Here is a 23,920-nt window from a genome sequence, read left to right as displayed (position 1 = left end):
ACGTCTGTAGCTAGAACACAGTTTAATACCAGTTGTGCACTCTGAATATGATTTGTATTATTTTTTTTATATATATATAGTGAATGCAAAATTGGGGCTCTGAAATGTACCAGTAGAACAGAGCAGTGCCTTTTCCTGCGCCCTACAGCTACATTCATTGTCTATTGGACTGCAGGCGATGGCCAAGCACTGTACTCGAACAGGGCAGTTCAGAGAACCATTCTCAAAATTTGTTGAGGATCCAAGTAGTTGTAGCCTCCCCCCTCCCATCAATCAACATGATATTGTCATGCTAGTGGATGGTGGACCCACTGCGCCACAGGCCGGGCTTACCCTGGAGGGGCGTGACTAAGCGGCTACCTGGTTCTTCACTACAGCCTCTAATGGTGAGGTTGGGCTTTTGCCGCAGGTAGCCGCCAGGTACCACTCCAGGGCAGGCCACGGTGTTGTAGCAGCTGACCCCAAGGATCAAGGACACCGGTACAGACTCGGAGTGACAGGGAAGACGGAATCATGATCTCTGGCAGAATGGACACTGGGGCTGGTACTAACTAAACAGATTCAGGTTTGAATGCAGGCTCAGACAGGTCGGGTTCAGGTACAGGATTAGGTTCTGGCAAGGTGGGTTCAGGATTACAGGACAGACTCTGATACCGGGTAGCAGAACGGGTTCAGGAACAGGGACCTGACAGCGAACTAATAGGTACAAGACTAACTAGAAACTGGAGTTGCTCAGGCATCTCCCTACAAGGGAGGGTGCCTTAAATACCTGATGTCTCCCAGCTATAGGCTAGGGACTGCCCCAGAGTGTGCCCCTTTAAGAAACAGGGAGCACGCACCCTATGCGCGTTGCCAGGAAACCAGCATGAAGTGCGCAGGCCCTGGAACCTGGGAGCCGTGGTGGAAGCCGCAACAGAAGATGCAGCTGAGCGCCTGTCACGATGAGCATGTCGGCGTCCCTGCTGGGGGGAGGGAAAGCAGCCATGCAGGGGCGCCAGTGTTACAGTTATCACCTAAGCGGCAGATAGATAATTTCACAAATTTGGAGTAAGCCTTCAAATGGTTTTGGCAATTTAGTTTTTCTCCTCTTAACAATCGTACATCTCAATTGTCCCACATCACTACTGGTCCCCTTTTTCTTATTTAATCTACAGCGTGCACAACTAGGAAAAAACATGGTAAATCTTATAGCAAATACAAACAGCAGCGACAGACAAGGCAGGCAGCGGAGGTACTTACCTGGGGTCATCGGGATTGTCCACTGGACCAAGACTTTAGAAGCAGAAAGAAAGTGGGAGGCATGCAGTAAGCAGCAGCAGGAAAAGTGCAGAGAATTCATTTTATCCCACCAAACCCAAAAGAGCAAGATCCCCCCACTCACAGCAGACATAATGAAGCTACAAAATTCCAAAAAAATTTATTACTTAGAGCCATTAATTCCTGGCTGATTAGAAAGGTCAGAAAGCAAAGTAAAAACCAAATGTATTCATAATTGGCCAATCTATCATTCACAATAACACTCATTCCCGATCATTGCCCCTTGTAAAGGTGTGACAGTCCACCTGATGAGCAAGCATAACCTTTGATTGGCTGATTGGATCGTTTATGCGGAAAATATCTGTCGGCAGCACATCACCCGTGTAAGTGGATCATGTGCTGCCAACAATACGCATCGTATATGGGGACAGAACAAATATAATAACAATCCCCATACAGCAGGGATGTCAAACTCCAATACAGAGAGGGCCAAAATAAAAAAAACGTTTACAAAGTCGCGGGCCAACCGTTATACAGAGTAATGGGCCCCACATAGTCCTTCATACAGAATAATACCCCCCCCATATAGTCCTACATACCGTATAATGGGCCCCATATAGTCTTCCATATAGTATAATGAGCCCCACATAGTCCTCCATACTGTATAATCGGCCCCACATAGTACTCCATACAGAAAAATGGGCCCCACATAGTCCTCCATACAGTCCAATGGTCCCCACATAGTCCTCCATACAGAATAATGGGCCCCACATAGTCCTCCATACAGAATAATGGGCCCCACATAGTCCTCCATACAGAATAATGGGCCCCACATAGACCTCCATACAGAATAATGGGCCCCACATAGTCCTCCATACAGAATAATGGGCCCCACATAGTGTTCCATACAGTATAATGGTCCCCACATTGTCCTCTGTACAGAATAATGGGCCCCACATAGCTTTCCATACAGAATAATGGGCCCCACATAGTCCTCCATACAGAATAATGGGCCCCACATAGTCCTCCATACAGTATAATGGTCCCCACATCTCCATATAGTATATTGGTCCCACATAGTCCTGCATACAGAATAATGGGCCCCACATAGTCCTCCATACAGTATAATGGCTCCACATAGTCCTCCATACAGTATAATGGCCCCACATAGTCCTCCATACAGTATAATGGCTCCACATCGTCCTCCATACAGAATAATGGGCCCCACATCGTCCTCCATACAGTATGAGAGGTCGGTGCCGGTGTCGTAGGCCAGAGTTTGACATGTGTGCCATACAGTGTCCTGACAGTTTAAATCCACCAGTGTAAAAGGCACTCGTTGTAGATAGCTTTGGAGGCCACCACCTAATTAATAGCGTTAATATGATTTATGATTAATATTTAGACTTTACACGCATTATCAAGTTTTGCCAGTCTTTAATTGTAGGTTTCTAAGAAACTCTGGAACTTTTTGTTTTTTTCCTTAGAAAAGACTTTGATTCATGACTGAGCTCTGTGCTCCCCCAGCCGCTGTCTATCATCCTGCATCCAGAACTATTACAGCCATTTTTAAAAACATTATTTTATTACTTTGTAGAAAGAGGAGCACTATAGGGGATATGTGTCAAAATGACTCCACCGCGTAGCTGAAAAATGGATTTTGCCTTTATTTTGAGCCGGAGGCGCTAGAAGACTCGCTAATCTTGTTTGTTCCATTTGACTTGCCTCTCAGGGACGGAGGTTAATGGCTGGATTCATCAGTCTATCATCTCCTGCATTATGTGATCTCTGCTGTTGATGAATCTCAAAAGGCATTAATAAATGAAACTGATAAGGTCTCTAGACGTGTCGTCATAATCCTCACTCATGACCGGCATTGTAGAAGCATCGCACTGCAGAAAATCCCTGTGTGTATTGGTGCTAAGTATTTTCTTGTCTGCTCTGAGGTCTGATTAACTTTAGGGAGTGGTCTGGGATCGGATTATAATTTTTTTTTTTTGGGTGGTCGGTATTGGGAATTAATTTTAAAAGGTCTGAATAAATTTTGGCTGATTTTTGGGTCTTAATTAAAGGGTTTTTCCCATGAACAAAGTTAATTTTAAAGTTGATTTTAATCAATAGATCTTGGAATAATAATAACCTCCACAATTCGATGTGTTTAAATAAAATGTTCCTGTGCTGAGATAATCTTATAAATGTGCCCCTGCTGTGTACTCTTGGGGAGTTTGTAACTCTTTTTTTTTTACGAGCCCCTCTCAACTGATTTATGACCACATGAACTGAGAAGTTCAGAAAAAGACAAATGCATTTACAACCTGCCCATTAAAAGGAGCTCACGGACTGACTCTCACTTGACTCATTCAGCAGCCAGCATTGTGTAGGGAAACATCAAAGCTGTAAAAGGCAAGTGGTGCATTTATTTTGTGCTAAAAATCAGCTTTGCAATTGGGTTGCGTTAAAAAAAATGTTGCAAGTTAAAAAATAAATTGTCCCCAAAGGTGCACATGTCTTTAGGGCTCATTCAGACGTCAGTTTTTCTTGTAGGAGGCTCTATGCTCTGAAAGCTTGCATATATATATATATCATTTCTGGTTATCCCATAAAGGCATCACTCCGAGAATACTTTTGTCATTTTTGCCCATAAAAGTATTTACATCGATTTTTCTGGCTAACACAGTACCACAATATAACTTTGTATTGTATACACTCCCTGACAGAAGTTATGTCGCTTATCCATGTTATGTAAATAAAAGCTTATAACCGGACGTTAAATTCATCCATTGGTTTTATAAATTACTCTTTTGAAAGCTGAAACCCTCCCAAATTTCAATGCTCAATGATGTTCATGTCTGGTGACTGGGCTGGACAGTCCTTGAGCACCTTGATCTTTTTTGCCTGGAGGAACTTTGTCGTAGATGTGGATGTATGAGATGGAGCACCATCCTGCTGCAGAATTTGACCCCTTTTATGATTTGGAATGTAAGAGGTAGCTAATACTTCTTGATATTTTAGGCTATTGATATTGCCTTCCACCTTGCAAATGTTTCGCACACCCCCATACTGAATGTAACCCCAGACCATTATCTTTCCACCACCAAATTTAACTGTTTTCTGGGTTATTTTGGATCCATATGGGGTCCAGTAGGTCTCCTGCAGTATTTGCGGCGGCTGTGGTGTAATTCTACTGAAGATTCATCAGAGAAATCCACCTTCTGCCACTTTTCCAGCGTCCATCTGTTTCGCAGGCTGTGGGACTTTGCAAATGCCACACAGTTTTTTATTTGCCTTTTGTTTAGTGCTGGCTTCTGGGCACTGATTTGACCATGGAGGCCATTTCAAGACAGAATCCTACAAACTGTTCTGGTTGACACAGGGACTTGAGGTGACCAGGCCTGTTGGAGCTCTGCTGCAGTGGAAGAGGGGCTTGCTTTGGATTTTCTAACCAACAAACGTTCCTCCTGAGCAGTTGTCTTGCGGGGTCTGCCGGACCTGGGCTTGTCAAACACATCTCCAGTCTCTTCAAATCTTTTTTTAATTCTTTGTACTTGACGCTGAGACACCTTAAAGGTGCCAGCCACCTCTGCACTAGATCTGGTCTTCAGCCTCTTGATAATCAAGGCTTTGGTCGCAGGGTAGATTTTGGGCATATTGTCAGAGCTCAAGTTGCAGTTCAAGTGAAGGTCTGGGGTGCTGGGTTTCTTTTTATACACACCCACTAATTAACCGATCATTTACTGAGCACTGGTGAGGATGTAAACTAGGATTGGGTGCATTATATTGTAAGGGGGAAGACCGGGGTGTAAGTACTTTCAGAACAAGGGATCCTGAACTGCTGGAGCCGTGCCTCTGGTTGCAGGGGGAAGACAGACTGCGAGCACAGGAGTCAGGTGACCGGGAAGCTGGGGGCGTGGCCAGAGCTCAGGGGTCAGGTGACCGGAGACCTGGAGGCGTGTCTAGGAAGAGGGAGAAAAAGGAGTTGTGCGCAGGAAAGGAAGGCAGTTGACAGTGGGAGTCAAGCCCGACTAGAGGGAGAAGAGACACAGGGTCCGTGGAGCCGAGCAAGTGAGGTGCACTGTTATGGACTAGAGGCTCAGCGGGTCAAACCGGAGACCGCCCGCTGCCACCAGAAGACGGAGCATTGTTTAGGCGGGGAAGCCAGAAGAAAAACACCGGCATCTGCCTTGTTGGGAACAAGAGTCAGCTAAGTGTAAAACTGCCGATTACAACCGTGTCGACCCTGCTACATCTAGACAAACTGTGAATTGTCGTTTATAGTGTGTTACCTGCTACTCCCCTTTTTGTCCCCATATTTCCCCTGTTACTTCCTGCGTGGAGATTGACCCTGTTACAGTAAATCCCCCTTGTTTATTAACCCTGTACTGGCTGCTCTGTGTTTCTGTGTCACTGCATCTAAAGTACCTGTGTTACAATATGACCAGGCGACAAAACTTTTGTCTTGCCAAAATCTGACCATTCTGTGTTCATTAAATGATCAATATTTCAGCATTGATGTCAATTTATTTTCTTAACCTATACCAAATTTGGGAGGGTACCAGTTTTCAAAAGAGTAATTTATAAAACCAATGGATAAATTTAACGTCAGGTTATAAGCTTTTATTTACATAACATGGATAAGCGACATAACTTCTGTCAGGCTGTGTATATCTGTAAAGAAAAATTGGGTACCTTCCATGTGCTGTCCGTTTTGCACGGACTTTTTGATAGGGAAGCTTAAGAAACCTCCATCAGTTTTTTTTTTTGGTGTTCAGCTTGTACCTTCATTTGAATTGACAGCCAGCTAAGGGCACAGCCATATAAATCGGAGCTCAGAACACAGTGCATGGACAGCCATATAAATCGGAGCTCAGAACACAGTGCATGGACAGCCATATAAATCGGAGCTCAGAACGCAATGCACAGACTGGCCGGCAGCTATCCCTACCCAAGAGAGACAGCTGCATAGAAATACATGAAGCTGTGACATTCAGGTTAGGAGAGCCACCGGCCAGTCCATGCACTGCTTTCTGAGCTCCGATTACATGGCCATTAGGTAGATCAATACTGAAACCAGTTTAGTACAACTACTTTATATTATACAACTCTTTCCATCAAATTATAATATGCAAATGTGTGCAAATCTAGAATACACACAGCTATATCTTTGTTGTAAGGATCTGCACCATACTCTAATTTTATCCAAATGCATACATCTTTTTCTCCCTTGCATTCTGACCAGCTCCACAACATGGCATGTTCTTCCCTAGAAGTACCATGTGTAGGGGAGATTATAGAGCTTTCTGGAGACACCATAGGTAGTGGCATATGGAGTGCTCGCCTATCCATAATTCAAAACTAAAGGGGCTCCAAGTGCCACGTGTACAGGGGGTGCCCATGCGTCTTTGCCATGTGAATGTTGTGGACCCTACTTTAGTATTGATTAAAATTGTGCTACTAAACTAGGATGTTTCCAGGGTTTAGACTTAAGATAGTCGAGAGGTTGGCCACAACTAACCAAGAGCACAGAGGGAATTCTTTTCAATGATGGCCATAGGTGCAGAACCTAACAAACCATCAGTACTACAGTACATTGTTAGTTTGCTGTTCACTACAATAAAGCTTCTGCCAAGACATTTCTTGACTCCTACTCAATAATCTGCTGTGAGTGCAGCAACCGCCATCCGGCACATCGAAGGGCGGTGATAGATTCATATCATCTTAATAGAAGCCATATTTTCTTTAAAGCATTGACGACCCTTTTACAGCGATTCAAAAAGTTTACAAAGACGAGATACACAGACTTCACTATAGAAAGACAAGGGCAAGAGATAATATCCATTATTATGCCGCCGGACTGCTTGTCCGTGATAACAGGTTGTATTGTCCCGTTTACTAGATGACGCATTACACTTAAGATGATGACAGTGATTCACACGAGTGGAAGAATCGAAGGATGCGCGGAATGCAACAGGGAGATGACAAAGATTCGGGGATACGAGGGCGGTCTATGTATCAGCTTTATTTCCATGAACATTGATAACAATAGTGGCCAACAATGGATTGGATAACAGCGATGGGGAATGAATGAGAGACGTATTCTCACATCTGCAGACTGACATGTGCAGGCAATGATCAAGCTCACAGAGATGGAACAGGCAAAATGTCGAAAAACACCTTAAGTGAAGAATGGATTGGACAGGTGCGGACATTTTACTTACTCAGGTATCTCATTAGTCAGGTGGCTTGAAAACAAGGAAACAACATGGACACACATAAGACAGAAGACAGACGTGTGAAACAGACTGACATCTACTTGCACATTAAAGGGAATACCATCACTTAATGATCATGTACAGTTCTAGCACCGTTTAATTTATATTACTACCTGAAGCTGCTGAAAGGTATCTAACATAAAAAAGTGTCTCACTTATCTCCAGATACCAGGAGAGACTGAATTTCCATTATTTTATTTTTTTTTCACATGCCATTGGTATCTGATCAAAGAGCAAAAATGCCCCTTTAATAAAAACATCTAACAACATGTATTACCTCCTTTTCTCCATCCATAATCGCCAGCATTTCTATATTGGCTGAGCATGCATGTTAAAGGGGTTGTCCAGGTTTGGGGCTCAAGTCTGCAGTCACACTATGTGACTCCAGACTTGTGGATCCTCATGTTGCATGCTGTCAAGAGCAGCAGGAGGACATGTGACTGCAAATATGCGATTTGCATACTTCCGGCCACATTCCAACTAGACGTGTCAGGTTTTGCCCAATTCACTTGTATTGAGCGAAGCTGTGCACACATCTAGTTGTAATGTGACTGCATGTATGTAAATCGCATACTTGCAGTCACGCGCCCGCCAGCTCCCAGCGCCGGAGAGTCTTGACAACGGGCAGTGCATGCACCGTGAGGATGCACAAGTCTGCAGTCACATAGAATGACCGCAGGCCTAGACAACTCCTTTACTGCTTGATATAGCTCTATTGGAAATACAGAAACCTCCAAGTAGTTTCACGCGGCCTTTATAGAGTGGCAGCGTCTAGGACAGATTGCTGTTCTAAAAAATTATATGTGTTGAGTAATGACAGGTCTAAGACTCAACACTTGACCCGTGTATGGGTAATAAATGTTCATGCCTAAGTATGTGCACCCATGACATTTCTGCTTTGGATCTCTAACAGGGAAGTACTAAGAGAAATACCCTTGTGGATGTCATTGAGAAAATGCTGACGTTAAGCTACACATTTTGCAAGGGTAAAAGCCACCAGCATAAATCAGTAGCGCCGGCAATTTGCGCTGCATATTTTTTCTGTAGCGTGTGCATGAGATTATTTAAAATATTAAGTCTCGATACTGATACTGTAAAATGCATTGGATTGTCAGGATTTGTGCCTGTATGTACATGCCAATAAAGTGCTGCAGTTAGTGGACATCATGATAGTTAGAGCATAAAAGTTACTTTACGGTTATTTTGTAAAAAAAAATTTCATAAAAAAAAAAAAAAAAAACACAAAGTAATTTACAGATATATTCCCTTTAATGGTCCAGTCCAGGAGGCAGGACATACTGTGTGGCATATGTTCCGGTGCGCAGCAAATGATCACTACGTGGTTCTAGACAGGTACGGGATGTAAAAATAAAACAAAAAGATATCCACGGTGATGTCTATATGACATCATGTTCTCACTTCATTTCAGATTTCCACGGTGATGTCTATATGACATCACGTTCTCACTTCATTTCCGATCTCCACGGTGATGTCTATATGACATCACATTCTCAATTCACTCCTTGCTGCCATGTAAAACGTATTACTGTAACAGATCCCAAGTGTTATTATGCAGTTATGAATTCTGCTATTTGCCGTCATGTATGAACCAGTCAAGTTATGTACAAAACGCCTATACTCATGAAGGGTATAAAATATATGAACACTCCTGCAATTCCCTGGAGATTGTTGGAAATCATATGCCTCTGTATTTCTTCTGTTCTCACAGTCAGAAAACTAAATCTTGGAAACCAAAAAGTTGGAATGGTTTGTACTCTAACAACACATCCTACGTAATATCTGATATGTTCCTCTAGGCCAGGATCGAAGTTATTTGTGACCAGTCAGACTGACCATTGCTTATTTCAATTGCGTTTTGCTTGTTTGGCCTCAGAGTAACTGATCTAAAATATGAGACAAGTCTACAAGAGATGCGGACCATCTTCTAATCATTGATGTCCATAAATATCAGATTTTTGTGGGCTGATTCTAAGACTATGGGGCCTGGTAATTCCCAACGTAAAGGCTGCCAGTGAAGAAATCAAGAATCCAACAGGATGTAATTTCTTGTGTTTTTCTTAAAATAACATGCATGTTAATGGAACAATCGAAGTGTTGACCAATGGTTCTTCCATGATTATGGTAACCCCAGGGAGAGATGTACCTTTTGGTCACTGCGTTGTGATATTCCAGGTAAGTCTTGCCATCAAAGGACACAGCTTCAGAGTCTCCTGCTGCCTTTTCAATGGTAACTGTGGGAAAAAAAGGACACCCAATAATTTATAACAAATAAATGTAACAATGGAATAAAAGTACAATATGTAAAGGCTTTTCTGGGATTGTAATATTGATTGTCTATTCTTAGGTTATCAATATAGGTGACTCAAGGCATCCCCGCCGATCATGCTCCGGTGCAGCGCCACACATTTCACTGTTGCTTTGCCTGGTATTGAATCGAAGATCAAAATTTAAGAGTTACGTACAGTACAGAGCAAAAGTTTGGACACAACTTCACATTTAAAGATTTTTCTGTATTTTCATGACTATGAAAATTGTACATTCACACTGAAGGCATCCAAACTATGAATTAACACGTGTGGAATTATATACTTAACAAAAAAGTGTGAAACAAGTGAAAATATGTCTTATATTCTAGGTTCTTCAAAGTAGCCACCTTTTGCTTTGATGACTGTTTTGCACACTCTTGGCATTCTCTTGATGAGCTTCAAGAGGTAGTCACCGGAAATGGTTTTCACTTCATAGGTGTGCCCTGTCAGGTTTAATAAGTGGGATTTCTTGCCTTATAAATGGGGTTGGGACCATCAGTTGTGTTGTGCAGAAGTCTGGTGGATACACAGTTGATAGTCCTACTGAATAGACTGTTAGAATTTGTATTATGGCAAGAAAAAAGCAGCTAAGTAAAGAAAAACGAGTGGCCATCATTACTTTAAGAAATGAAGGTCAGTCAGTCCGAAAAATTGGGAAAACTTTGAAAGTGTCCCCAAGTGCAGTTGCAAAAACCATCAAGCTCTACAAAGAAACTGGCTCACATGAGGACCACCCCAGGAAAGGAAGACCAAGAGTCACCTCTGCTTCTGAGGAGAAGTTTATCCGAGTCACCAGCCTCAGAAATCGCAGGTTAACAGCAGCTCAGATTAGAGACCAGGTCAATGTCACACAGAATTCTAGCAGCAGACACATCTCTTCAACAACTGTTAAGAGGAGACTTTGTGCAGCAGGCCTTCATGGTAAAATAGCTGCTAGGAAACCACTGCTAAGGACAGGGAACAAGCAGAAGAGACTTGTTTGGGCTAAAGAACACAAGGAATGGACATTAGACCAGTGGAAATCTGTGCTTTGGTCTGATGAGTCCAAATTTGAGATCTTTGGTTCCAACCACCGTGTCTTTGTGCGACGCAGAAAAGGTGAACGGATGGACTCTACATGCCTGGTTCCCACTGTGAGGCATGGAGGAGGAGGTGTGATGGTGTGGGGGTGCTTTGCTGGTGACACTGTTGGGAATTTATTCAAAATTGAAGGCATACTGAACCAGCATGGCTACCACAGCATCTTGCAGCGGCATGCTATTTCATCCGGTTTGCGTTTAGTTGGACCATCATTTATTTTTCAACAGGACAATGACCCCAAACACACCTCCAGGCTGTGTAAGGACTATTTGACCAAGAAGGAGAGTGATGGGGTGCTACGCCAGATGACCTGGCCTCCACAGTCACCAGACCTGAACCCAATCGAGATGGTTTGGGGTGAGCTGGACCGCAGAGTGAAGGCAAAAGGGCCAACAAGTGCTAAGCATCTCTGGGAACTCCTTCAAGATTATTGGAAGACCATTTCCGGTGACTACCTCTTGAAGCTCATCAAGAGAATGCCACGAGTGTGCAAAGCAGTCATCAAAGCAAAAGGTGGCTACTTTGAAGAACCTAGAATAGAAGACATATTTTCAGTTGTTTCACACTTTTTTGTTAAGTATATAATTCCACATGTGTTAATTCATAGTTTTGATGCCTTCAGTGTGAATGTACAATTTTCAGTCATGAAAATACAGAAAAATCTTTAAATGAGAAGGTGAGTCCAAACTTTTGGTCTGTACTGTACATGTGAGTGTTTTGTCTAAGCAATAAATATTACTAAATAAACATGTAGAGTATTGAAATATTATCGTCTGCCATTACTTTAGAGGTCATACTATTTAGGACAGATCAACAAGAATTAGTTACCATCCGGCCCTACTGTCCCCCCAGTTTACAACATCTGACCCCATTACCCCCCCGGTGTATAACATTCAGCTCTATTTCCCCTGATGTATTAAATCTGGACCCATTGCCTCCCTGGTGTATAACATACAGCCCCATTTACACTCGTTGTATAACTTCCGGCCCCTCTACTCCAACATCTGACATCTCGGCCCCTAAATCCCCTGGTGTATAACATCGGGCACCCCCATGCCATCGCCTTTACGAATAAGTGACAGAACGGTTGCTGTTAATGAGTTCACTGATACCAGCGCGATCCTGTTATAGGAGCCACCAGGGTAACAAGTCCGTCCATGACATTTCTTCCTCCTAAATCTTCCCCCATCACCTGTGAGTGATATTATTGAGAAGTGGAAGTAACTGCAGCAACTCAGCCACGAAGTGGAGACCCCATAAGAGAGCGGGGGGGCCGAGTGCTGAGGAGCAGAGGGCAGAAAAGTCACCACCACCCTGCTGACCCCATAACTGCAGAGTCCAGACCTCCTCTGGTATAACATCAGCACAAACAGTGCGCCCCCGCCGGGAGCTTCATGACCGAGAAGCTGCATGCAGCCGTACATCACCAAGCACAATGCCGAGCATCGGATGGAGTGGTGTAAAGCTCTGGACTCTAAAGCAGTGGAAACATGTTCTGTGGAGTAACGGATCACAAGTCTAGGTTTGGCAAATTTCAGAACTGTACCTGCCTGTCTGCAGCTGGAAAGTTTGATGGAGGAAGGATGATACTATGGGGTTGTGTTTCAGGGGCTATTATTTGTAGTGCAGGGACATCTAAATACTTCAGCACAAGATGTTATAAACAATTGTAGCCTGCAGCTTTGTGAGAGCAGTTTGGGGAAGGCACTTTAGTGCGCCCAGTCTACAAGATCCATACACACATGGTTGGGGAAGTTTGGTGGGAAGAACATGATGGCTGCACAGGGCACGGACCTCAACCCTATCCAACACATTTGGGATGAACTAGAAGAGAGACTGTGAGCCTGGCCTCTCCTCCGACATCAGGGTCTGACCTGACAAATGTTCTTCTGGATAAAAGGGCAAAAATTCCTACTGACCCCTCCAACATCTTTTAGGACACCTTCCCATAAGAGTGGGAGCAGTCATATCTTAAACGGGTGGAACCAGCTCCATATTAATGCCCAGTGTCGGACTGGGATACCAAGGGCCCTGCAGTAACCAACTCCAGGGCCCCACTTTTCTGCTACATGTAAATGTGACATTATCCTGAATCACAAATTTATATAACAATGAACTGGGTAGATTGATAAATGAATAACATGTTGCCTTTGTCTGTACATAGTGACAAGTACTGCTTATATAAGAGGTTGGTGGCCCACCGGAGGATTCCCCTGTTTTCCTGTGGGCCAGTCCAAGCCTCTTAATGCCTATGGAAGCAGAACAGGAGGTCAGAAAAACTCCTGTAGGTGTAATGTGTAGTATTTGAGTACTTCAGTCCTTATGCTATATCTCAGATTTTTCCAGCTATCTGCATTATATCCCCCACTTGGCTTAATATTAAACTATTTAAGTACTAATTTATTTTCTACGCAAATTCTCCATTTACAATTTTTTTTCTTTCCACACAATCCTATACATAGAACATTGGACAACAACGAATCTGTTTATTCCACAATTTAAATGCTAACTTTGATCTATTCTGCATCACAAAAAGCACAACTAAACCGGAGCGGAGCCTAATAAAAGACGTCCTGCTCCGCTATTCACAATCTGCTAATATAACGAGAGAACGTCATCATGTCAATTGCTCGCGGTTGCCCGGGCCCACACAAACCATTCACAACTTGATATCGGAGCCGAACACACATTTCATCTTTAGGAAAAGAGACTGACAGTGTTGTCCTGTTGTTCTCCTCCATTACGAGAGCAAAGCAATTTACTCAAGTACAATTAGGATTTTTGAGCGGCGATACGAATTACGGGAAGGAAATCTACTTCGTGTGCAGAAGTTGGTAAAGTTCTGGATCACCAAAGCGCAAGATTTAACGTACCAGCAGAAAAAAAAGCAAAGCTATTATTATGGGGGTCAATTATTCCCATCCATATGTCCTATATGTCAGGTGAGTACATTAAAGTGTATGACCACCTTTTTTTTTTTGTAAGTTCTTAAAGGGAAGCTATCATCAGAAAATGATCTATTGATTAAATCAGATTTTTTTTAAAATGTAAATTTTCTTTTTTACATAGCACAGTTTATAATTAAAAAAAATAAATCTTGAAATCTTGCAATTCTCACATTGGCTACTGAAGATTTTTTTTTAAGAGTCTTTTGTTTCAGTAAATAAACACATGTACATTAGCCACAATAGTCAGACCACAACCCTATCTTTTGTATTTAAGTGTCTAATGAGCTTGTGAAAATGTCATTGTGTAGGGAGGGGGAGTAGGGAGAGCTGTGACATCAGCTATTGTGATTGGTGGATCCTGTTAACTTTTCTATACACCGTTGATATCAGTCATTGTACAGGAGAAGGAGGAGGTGAGCTGTGCCATCACTTATTGTGAATGGTGGATCCTGTGTTATCTACTGTATATAGAGGTGTTATCAGTCATTGTACAGGATGGGGAGGTGAGCTGTGACATCACCTATTGTGAATGGTGGATCCTGTGTTATCTACTGTATATAGAGGGGTTATCAGTCATTGTACAGGAGGAGGTGAGCTGTGACATCACCTATTGTGAATTGTGGATCCTGTGTTATCTACTGTATATAGAGGTGTTATCAGTCATTGTACAGGAGGAGAAGGGGGTGAGCTGTGACATCATCTAATGTGATTGTTGGATCCTGTTATCTGCTGTATATAGGGGTGTTACCTGTCATCCTACTCCTGCCTCTGATAAGAAAACCACTCCGTCTCCCTATTCCCCCATATACAGGAACGCTTGGCTCGGCTGAGTGTTCCCGTGTTGTGTAGGAGAGAGAGGCTACCAGAATCACCTGGAAGCGGTTTATCTTCCCACCGAACAAAAGGATCGGGCGATTGAATTCCAACAGCCTAATCCTTATGCCCCTTGACAAAATCTACTAGGGGTCAGTTGGGTGGCCCCCCATACATATTAAATGATTGACGGGTTCAGCCGAATTATCTATTGTATATGGGGCCTTTAGACATGGCGATATGTAAGGTAAAATATGGTATGGCAGACATTTTTCAGGACATTTCCCTCAATAATCCCATATAAGAACATATCGCTTCTCCTCTCCTTTATGACTGCGTATCCATATTGGACCAGATAGACTCTAAGTTTGGTGCCCCGTACAGCATGATCGAGTCAGTATCTCCATGCCAGTCAAGTTGGATTTCAGCCATACCTGGTCTTCTGCTAAACGCCCTACGCCCTTATTACTTGCTGAAATTCCTATCCGATATCCAAGTCGGAGCAGCTCACAGCTGCTGTGTCATGGACGGCTGGGTTATTATTAATATGAGTTTATATTTATAAACCGGGAGCTCTGTGTGCCGCCAGGGTGCCGGAGGGGTCAGCAGCACAGCTGGGGAGGGAATGGGCTGCGGAAGTACGAAATTCTATCCGCCTGGTTGTCAGGGGGGAAAGGAAAGGTGAAGGGGTCGGACGGTGGAATTAGAAGAGTAAAACACTGCAGGTAGGAGCCGATCTGCACCGCCAAATCCTCCGGGACTGCGGGAGGTGAAAGTATTATGCGGAGGAAAGCTCAGATTTGATCTTTCTGACAGTCCTTTTCGTTTATCGATTTTTTTTTTCCCCATCTCCTGTTCAGTGAGCTGCGAAGTGTGAGAATCCTGAGGAGGAATCATTATCATCATGTACAAATGTGAAACTATATATGTGGAAAAATAGAAGGTGACGGTAGACTGGAAGCACTTGGCCCGGCTGCTTTGCCCACCATTCTATCATTGTGCCTATGTTTTAATATGCTCCATGGGGAAAATAACGATGGCTCACTGGATTTTCCCATCTAATAATGACATATCGATATAATATGCCGTGACTTTATGTTTAGTGCGGGGCCGATATCTAGAACCCCCTCCCCACCCCCCAAGTTCTAGAACTATACAATTGATTTCCTCTTCGCTGTTTTTCCCTAGAGAGTGGCCATAAAATCAACGCTGCAGATGGTCGGCTCGGTGGAGGTTAGAGATGAGCGGATCAGGAAGAATTCTAATTCGCCTGTTCACGCTTTTTTTCCTGGGAAATACAATTTGCGGAGAAGTTATACTCTGTGAATTTAGTGTTTCTTATTATACTCTGGGGTCTCTCCAGACCCCATAACGTAATAAACTTAAAGTATAAAAAAAATCCTTCTCACCTTACCGCTCAGCTCTTCGACACTTTTGTTCCTTATCGTCGCCAATCTGGTCCTCGCGGCATCTTCAGATCGCCATCGCTCCTGCTGAAATCCCCGAGCCTCTCACATTTTGATGGGGCCTAGGAGAGTTGTGCGCATGCGCTCACAAGGTCATGGCGCACAATGTGACGTCATGATGCTGTGAGCTTTTGTGCACTTGGGCTGAAACCACGTGGGGCTTCATCAAAGCCAGAAATCCTGGCCTAACATGAGAGCTCCGGGGATTTCGGCGCAAGTGGAGGCGATCTAAAGTTGTGTCGTGGACCGGATGGATGACACAGTAGGGCAGGGGTAGGGATATATTTTTTTAACATTTTGATGGTCATTTATGGTTCAGAAAAATGGCGGCCAGCAGCTACCATTGTGCTGAATCCACACAGAATCGAATGACAAAAAAAAATCTATATTTTAGCGAATATGGATTTTTGTAAAATTTGAGTAGAATTCAATTGCATTCAAAGTTATTTGCTGATCTCTAGGGAAGGTCACAGACGTTGGACTTTACCAATCAGATTCTGATGGCATATCTTAGCGATACACTATCTCTATACAAGATGTCCTTCCTCACCTTTGTCTGCGAATCATCATATCCTGAGTCGTGTGGTTCAAAATCACCAGCTTTTAAAAATTTAAAATATACGGACATATACAGTGGCAAAAGTATTCACCTCCTTGACTTTTTGTTCCATTTAACACAGGTTGTAAATATTTTTGTAATCTGATTTGTGTGTGATGCATCAATATTAAATAGTCTAAGTTGGTGAAGTGACAAAAATATAGGCATAAATTTAATTTATGGGATCAAATAACAATTGGCATGTTCATATGTATTCACCGTTTTTGCGATGAAGCCCCTAAAAATTTGTGGTGCAAGCAATTACCTTCATAAGTCACATGCTTAGAGACAGGACGTCCACCTGTGTGCACATGGTCTGTCAGTATATACACTTTACCTTTTCCGAAAGGTCACAGAGGCTGCAACACCATTAAGCAAGAGGCACCACTAACCAAACACCATGAAGACCAAGGAGGAGATCTCCAAACAACACCATGAAGACCAAGGAGATCTGCAAACAACACCAGGAAGACCAAGGAGATCTCCAAACAACACCACGAAGACCAAGGAGATCTCCAAACAACACCACGAAGACCAAGGAGTTCTCCAAACAACACCACGAAGACCAAGGAGTTCTCCAAACAACACCACGAAGACCAAAGAGATCTCCAAACAACACCACGAAGACCATGGAGATCTCCAAACAACACCACGAAGACCAAGGAGATCTCCAAACAACACCACGAAGACCAAGGAGATCTCCAAACAAGTCAGGGACAAACGTTGTTCAGAAGTACAAGTCACGGTGTTAATATAGACAGTGTAGGTACCGTCCCAATTTAGGGTCACCTTGTCGCTGGTGGGACGGCTTGTATACTTTTTTTCATCAAAAATAGTTCACTAAGTACCCTATATTTAATATGCAACTTTGCTTTACATTTATATATAATGATGGTAGGGTATGCCAAGACTGTGCAAAGCAGTCATCAAAGCAAAAGGTGGCTACTTTGAAGAACCTAGAATATGAGACATATTTTCACACTTTTTTATTAAGTATATAATTCCACACGTGTTAATTCATAGTTTTGATGCCTTCAGTGTGAATGTACAATTTTCATAGTCATGAAAATACAGAAAAATCTTTAAATGAGAAGGTGTGTCCAAACTTTTGGTCTGTACTGTATATATATATATAATATATATATATATATATATATATATATATATATATATATATATATATCTCCCAATCTCTGAGGATCCCCCGGAGCACCATCAAATCCATTATCATTAAGTGTAAAGAACATGGTACGTCTACAAACCTGCCAAGAGAGGGCCGTCCACCAAAACGCTCACCCGGGGCAAGGAGGGCATTAATCAGAGAGGCAGCACAGAGACCAAAGTTAACTCAGAAGGAGCTGCAGAGTTCCCAAGCAGATTGGAGTATCTGTTCATACTCACATCGGATGCTATACACTAATGTGATCCCGGCTTTAGTCCGATTTACAGCTCGTGTTCTCATCAACAGCTGTATTCACAATTGTGTCGGACTCCGAGCTGAAATCTCCCAGCATTTCTTGGTTCTTAAGAACCTGCCCTCCTGTTTTAAAAATTAATAAGTGCAGTTTTTATACCCGGCATCGTACACTGATCTGCTGTAAGAAGAACTAGGATGCGAACTACAGCAAGAGCGAAGGAGCACATTTTGGACCCATTCTACATTTTTCTACAATGTGATCACTAGAGTTGGCACAGATCCATTCGCAAGACCTGATGCAATGGCCAGCTTAGTAATCTGTGGTCACTGGACGGACACCCTCTTATCTCCAGGCATCCGTGGCTCTTCTTTTGATTAGCTGGCCTGACGCGACGTCATATGTATGTTAACGCTAGGGGGCTGGCTAATCAAGAAAAGAGCCGCGGATGCTGTCAGGTTGGAAGTGGTTATAAGGACTCCAGTCCGATGGCCACAAATTACTGATGCAGCCAATTGACCAGATCCTTCAATTTATTCTCACCAACTCTAGTGATCATCTTAACACAACGAAGGAAGCCCTCTCATCAGTCTTGACCTTTTTCAGTGAGGTCACTACATTTCTATAAAACCATATTGCCTGTAAAAACTGGTGAACTTGCCTTTCTCACAATGGCCTCCTGAGAATCCTCTCTGGCAGATGCACTCGAAGCTCTCTTTCTGGGGTGAGCAGAGTCCACCATTTTGACAAGGGTTTGGTTTCTGGGTACATGGATGCCCACGATATGGAGAGATTTCAATGGCATTTTGAATGTTTTCTTCTCTCAGTACAGGAAGACCCTTAATGGAAATCTGCAGAAAAGCAAATATGGTTGGAACAGACATCGTTTGTTTGATTTTATTCTTTCCTTTGCTTTCTTGTTGAGTGTTTTATACGCAGCCCATAATATGATAACATTCCAAAATCTGACACTGAACACTTCTATCACAGATGGAAAATTGACTTAATTGAAATTTCATTAAAAAATGATTGAGCAAGGTTTTGGAGTATGCAAAGTGAAGCCAATACAAACACAAGGAGAACATACAAACCCCAAGCAGAGTTGATTGGGTCTGATTCAAACTAGAGAAGACGGGTCCAGCACCAATGGGAAAATGTTAAAACATAACATTTACTGTACAATTAAAAACATGGTGAGAAAAAGCAAAAAAGATTAAGAATCCATAGGCTTACTCGTTTCGGGTTAGCAACCCTTATTCATAGCGGTCGATAACCCGAAACGCGTAAACTCATGGAGCCCTAGTCTTTTTTGCTTTTTCTCACCATGTTTAAAATTGCACAGTAAAAGTTAACATTTTGTCATTGGTGCTGGAGCCCAGTCCTCGTGGACCCATCTTCCATTTCTGTCCAGGATACCAGTCTGGGGTGTTCCTACTCCTTACACCACACCCTGACCAAACAAGGTCTATCGGGGTTCCTATGTGAATACAAATGTTTTTCACACTGAATTGTGCTTCTTAAAGGTGAACTGATTACCATGTTTTCTCCTTCCCTGATTCAGGGTTGATCATCTATATCCGTCAGCCTCCCACATATACATTCTCAGCTTGGGTGAGCATGCATGTTTCCTGAGTAGGTAGTCTATGCCAGACTCTTCAGGCAGCAGCTTCTTTCCCCAACGAACAGAGGGATTACAGCTGCCCGATCTTTATCTCCACCAACATTTGGCGTGAAAGTGATAAACTAAGAAATGTTTGGCCAGTTCCACTGGTTCGGTCAACAAATATTGAACATGCAAGTCGAGCTTAAGATGCGAGATGTTGCAAGTCTGCAGTGTTGGCCGCTGAACCACCGACACGATGGCATCATCAGTACAACTTCTTCTTACCTTCTGGATGGCTCCTTCAAAGCTGGTTGATATGGCTGCCGCTCGAGCCAATTTGCTAAAGTCCGGTGATCCCCCCACATAAAGGGACTCCTTCAGGTTTAGAGCCGTGTGCGGAGCCTAGAAGAAAGATTAAAAAGAGGCATCACAATGTGTGCACCGACGGTCTTTATTATTAATGATGATTAATGGGAGGCTCTTAACCTTTGCAAACGTTTTCCTATCCGCTACCATTCTATCTCGGTGGAAGGATGCTAGATCTGGGATTCCAACAAACCATCCCCTAACGTGTTATACTGCCTATTCTTTGCTACAAGCATCCTTATATTCTCCTGCTTCTGAACATCAGCTATCAGCATGCTAGAGGGCACTCTGATCTTGCCGTATCACAGGATATAATGGAAAGAGAGTTCAATGTATTTATAATGTATACCTGCAGAGGGCTATGAAAGAGTTCTATGCAATTTTACCCTGAGGACGCCATCCAAAAAAAAAACCCCGGCAGCAATCATCTGCACTTTTTAGTGTATCTAGGGCGCCCTCTGCTGGCCATATGTAGACTGCAGAATTTATCGAAAATTCAAATTGTATCATCTACATAAAAGTCAAAAAGGAACATAAAAACTTTTGTGTCCCTAACCCCAAACTAACCACAAAAGCCATAATTCCTTCTAGATGTTAGTCCTTCATATCCAGCTATTACAGAGAGTGTACTTGTTAAGCTCTATTGTGTCACAATATAATCTGCTATTCCCCAAATAACAGGCCCCCCTCCACCCTCCCATCGATTTAAAGGTCTACATTAATTAGTACTTGATGCTCGCGGGAGTTATGAGATGGATGGCTGGAAATTATTGGAAAAATGCTCAGCACGATGAAAAGAAATTGAAAGAGAAAAAATACATTAGAGCGAGGAGAGAGAAAAAGACACCAAAGCCGGGACGTAATCTAGTCTAAGGGTGATTAACTGGAATGGAGGGTACACATGGGACGTGGGATGAAACACATGTGCTTATCTTTACCTTACGGGATTTCTGAAATCCAGAGAGTGCAACAATAGCAAAGACAAGAGAGAAGAGGAAAAGGGGAGAAAAGAAGTCATCAGTGGGTTGTAAAAGCTTTGGCGTGCAGGGCGGCTGACGTCATCCATCCACAATACAAAGTTTTTTAGCAAGCTTTAGAAAATAGTCTGCGTATAGCGGCGGTCCCTACAGAGCACTGAGCGGCAATTAAAGCATCAGTCCATGTTAGAAGCCAGAGACAACGGCTTAACTCAAACAACACATACGGCTTTTCTCTTAATTGCGTGGCCCGGTGCCAAGCGCTACTTGCCATTCTGTTTGGTGATTGTAAGTCAATTACAATGCTCTTTTTTTTTTTTTATTTACTGGAAACGTCCTGCCTTCCCATAGATCACTGTCACTTCAATAAGACGAGAGGCTGACATGCTACGCCGGAGAGGAGCGGCTCTTTGTCAGCGGACGTCAATGGCAATAGATTTGTGAGCTCAATATAACGCAATAGATCAACGTTTCAAAGACCGTTCCCATGTAATGAAGCTCGAAAAGCAATGATGTGCTGCTCAATATGTCTAGCAGTTTACTTAGGCTTTGATCATGGGTTGTTACATTTTTTTTTTTACCATAAAAAGAGTCCAATCTGCAAAATAATATATTCGAATTCTCCAGTGGAAATCTCAGAAACCGTGTTAAGGCTATGTTCACACATTGCGTTTTTCTTGCTGCGTTTTTTAATGCAAATTAAAAGTTGCGTTGTACAGTACCAGCAAAAGCTATGAGATTTCAGAAATCTCATTCACACACATTGTTTTTTCTTCCTGACTGAATCGGAAAACTGCTGTGTTTTTGAAAACTGCAGCGTTTTTTCACCCATAGTAAGTGCAAAAATGCAGGTATCAGGTTTTGTTGCATTTTTAGTGAAAAACAGCAATATGTGAAACCCATTTATTTTTGTGATTTTTCCCAAATTTAAACCATAATGTCTTGGTCTCCTCACCTGAGATGGCAGTTAGGATTAGTACAGTTTAATTCAATTAGTGATGTGTAAACTAAACATTGGCTGAACAAGGTGTGAAATTGAACAATACACGACCAACTCAAGGGCCGACCAAAGTGTGAAAGTAAACAGTGTCCTACAAACTCAATGCTCTGCCAGCGTCCAAGGTAAACTATTCCCGACCCCCGCTGTTACATTTGTAATTGTGTATTTTTTCGTGAACTCATATGAACTTTTTTGTTCAGTTTAGTCACTATTTTTTCAGCCATAAAAATCTTTTTCCACTAAATAATTTCATCAAATTGCCCCTTTTTCCCAAATTGGTTTTATGGCTTCACTTATGTCTTGCATTGGTGACCTGTGTTCATGCTTCTTTGGTGGAAGTAAAGCCGAACTTTGGGATCCTGAAAAACGCAGCAAAAAAACAGCAAAAAAAAAAAAGCAACAAAACCTGTTTTTTGTAAGCAGCTTCTATACTGCCAAGAGAGCAGGTTTTGCCTGCAGGAAAAAACACAGAAAAATGCAATGTGTGAACATAGCCTAAAAATCAATGGGATCCATCAGAATTTGGAAACAGATCCAATATCGCTGTCACGGAGCTGTTGAGAGCAAAACCTTAAATAATAATATATAGGCATGGCTACTGGTCAGTGCAGGAGCGGACTTGGACAGAAGAGGACCCTTGCGCAAGAATAATGTATGGGGCTCTTTGCAGTCCAATAGGTCATTATAATGCACAATTTCACCTGCTTTGGAGGTGGTAGGGGCCGCCTTACTTCTTGGGCTCCTGTGCAGATGCCCAGGTTGCATCAATGGTATGTCTGCCTCTAAACCAGCAACCATTATAGCAGAGCATAGATGGATCTAGATACTTGTATTGTACATGATGTTATACAGTTGCCTGCAAAAGTATTCCCAACCTTCCTTGGCTTTTTACCTATTTTGTTACATTACGACCTGTGTTTAAATATTTTTGTAATCCGATTTCTGTGTGATACATTAGCACTAAATAGTCTAAGTTGTGAAGTGAGAAAGATATAGGCATAAATTAAATTTATGGGATCAAATAACTAAAAATTGGCATGTGCATATGTATTCACGCCTTTTGCTACGAAGCCCCTAAAAAATTCTGGTGCAAGCAATTACCTTCATAAGTCACATGCTTAGTGAAAGGACGTCCACCTGTGTGAAATCTAAGTGTCACATGTCTGTCAGTATATACACTTTACCTTTTCTGAAAGGCTACAGAGGCTGCAACACCTTTAAGCAAGAGACATCACTAACCAAACACCATGAAGACCAAGGAGATCTCCAAACAACACCATGAAGACCAAGGAGATATCCAAACAACACCATGAAGACCAAGGAGATCTCCAAACAAATCAGGGACAAAGGTGTTGAGAAGTACATGTCAGGGTTTGGTTATAAAAAAAAAAATCTCTGACGATCCCCCAGAGATCCATCAAATCCATTCTCAAATGGAAAGAACAAGAGAGGGCCCGCTCACCAAAACTCTCAGCTCGGGCAAGGAGGGCATTAATCAGAGAGGCAACACTGAGACCAAAGGGTAACCCAGAAGAAGCTGCAGAGTTCCCAGTCAGAGACTGGAGTATCTCTCCATGTGACCACTATAAGCCGTACATTCCATGGAGGTGGCCTTCATGGAAGAGTGGGCAGAAAAAAGCCTTTACAAAAATTGTAAGACTCGTTTTGAGTTTGCCAAAAGACATGTGGGACACTCTACAAATGTATGGAGGAAGGTGCTGTGGTCAGATAATACCAAAATGAAACGTTTTGGCCACCAAGGTAAATGCTATGTCTAGCGCCAAACCAACACAGCTCATCA

At 42.7% G+C, this 23,920-nt stretch overlaps 1 protein-coding gene and 1 long non-coding RNA gene across 12 annotated transcripts in view; one reads left to right on the top strand and one right to left on the bottom strand.

Moving 5' to 3' along the window:
* Positions 1-7,522, top strand: part of LOC141172587 (uncharacterized) — a 119,296-nt gene extending 111,774 nt beyond the window's left edge. The window contains exon 3 of the long non-coding RNA XR_012252495.1: positions 7,151-7,522. This is a non-coding gene — a long non-coding RNA (uncharacterized lncRNA). The remainder of the gene's footprint in view (positions 1-7,150) is intronic.
* The window catches only part of AGRN (agrin), a 568,214-nt gene that overhangs the window by 17,612 nt on the left and 526,682 nt on the right, over positions 1-23,920 (bottom strand). For 7 of the 11 annotated variants that reach the window (XM_073656959.1, XM_073656960.1, XM_073656961.1 and 4 more), the window contains 5 exons: positions 20,062-20,178; positions 18,835-19,024; positions 9,691-9,778; positions 7,473-7,496; positions 1,240-1,272 (listed from right to left, as the gene is read on the bottom strand). In XM_073656959.1, coding sequence (XP_073513060.1) covers positions 1,240-1,272; positions 7,473-7,496; positions 9,691-9,778; positions 18,835-19,024; positions 20,062-20,178 — 452 coding nt within the window. The remainder of the gene's footprint in view (positions 1-1,239; positions 1,273-7,472; positions 7,497-9,690; positions 9,779-18,834; positions 19,025-20,061; positions 20,179-23,920) is intronic. The other 4 variants (XM_073656966.1, XM_073656967.1, XM_073656970.1 and 1 more) reach the window with 2 other exon arrangements.

Source organism: Phyllobates terribilis, unplaced genomic scaffold, assembly GCF_046119375.1.
Source record: "Phyllobates terribilis strain yellow unplaced genomic scaffold, ASM4611937v1 Scaffold_12__6_contigs__length_324123572, whole genome shotgun sequence".
Classification (NCBI taxonomy): domain Eukaryota; kingdom Metazoa; phylum Chordata; class Amphibia; order Anura; family Dendrobatidae; genus Phyllobates; species Phyllobates terribilis.
Note: the sequence above shows the minus strand (reverse complement) of the source record. Positions and strands in the feature narration are given on the sequence as shown.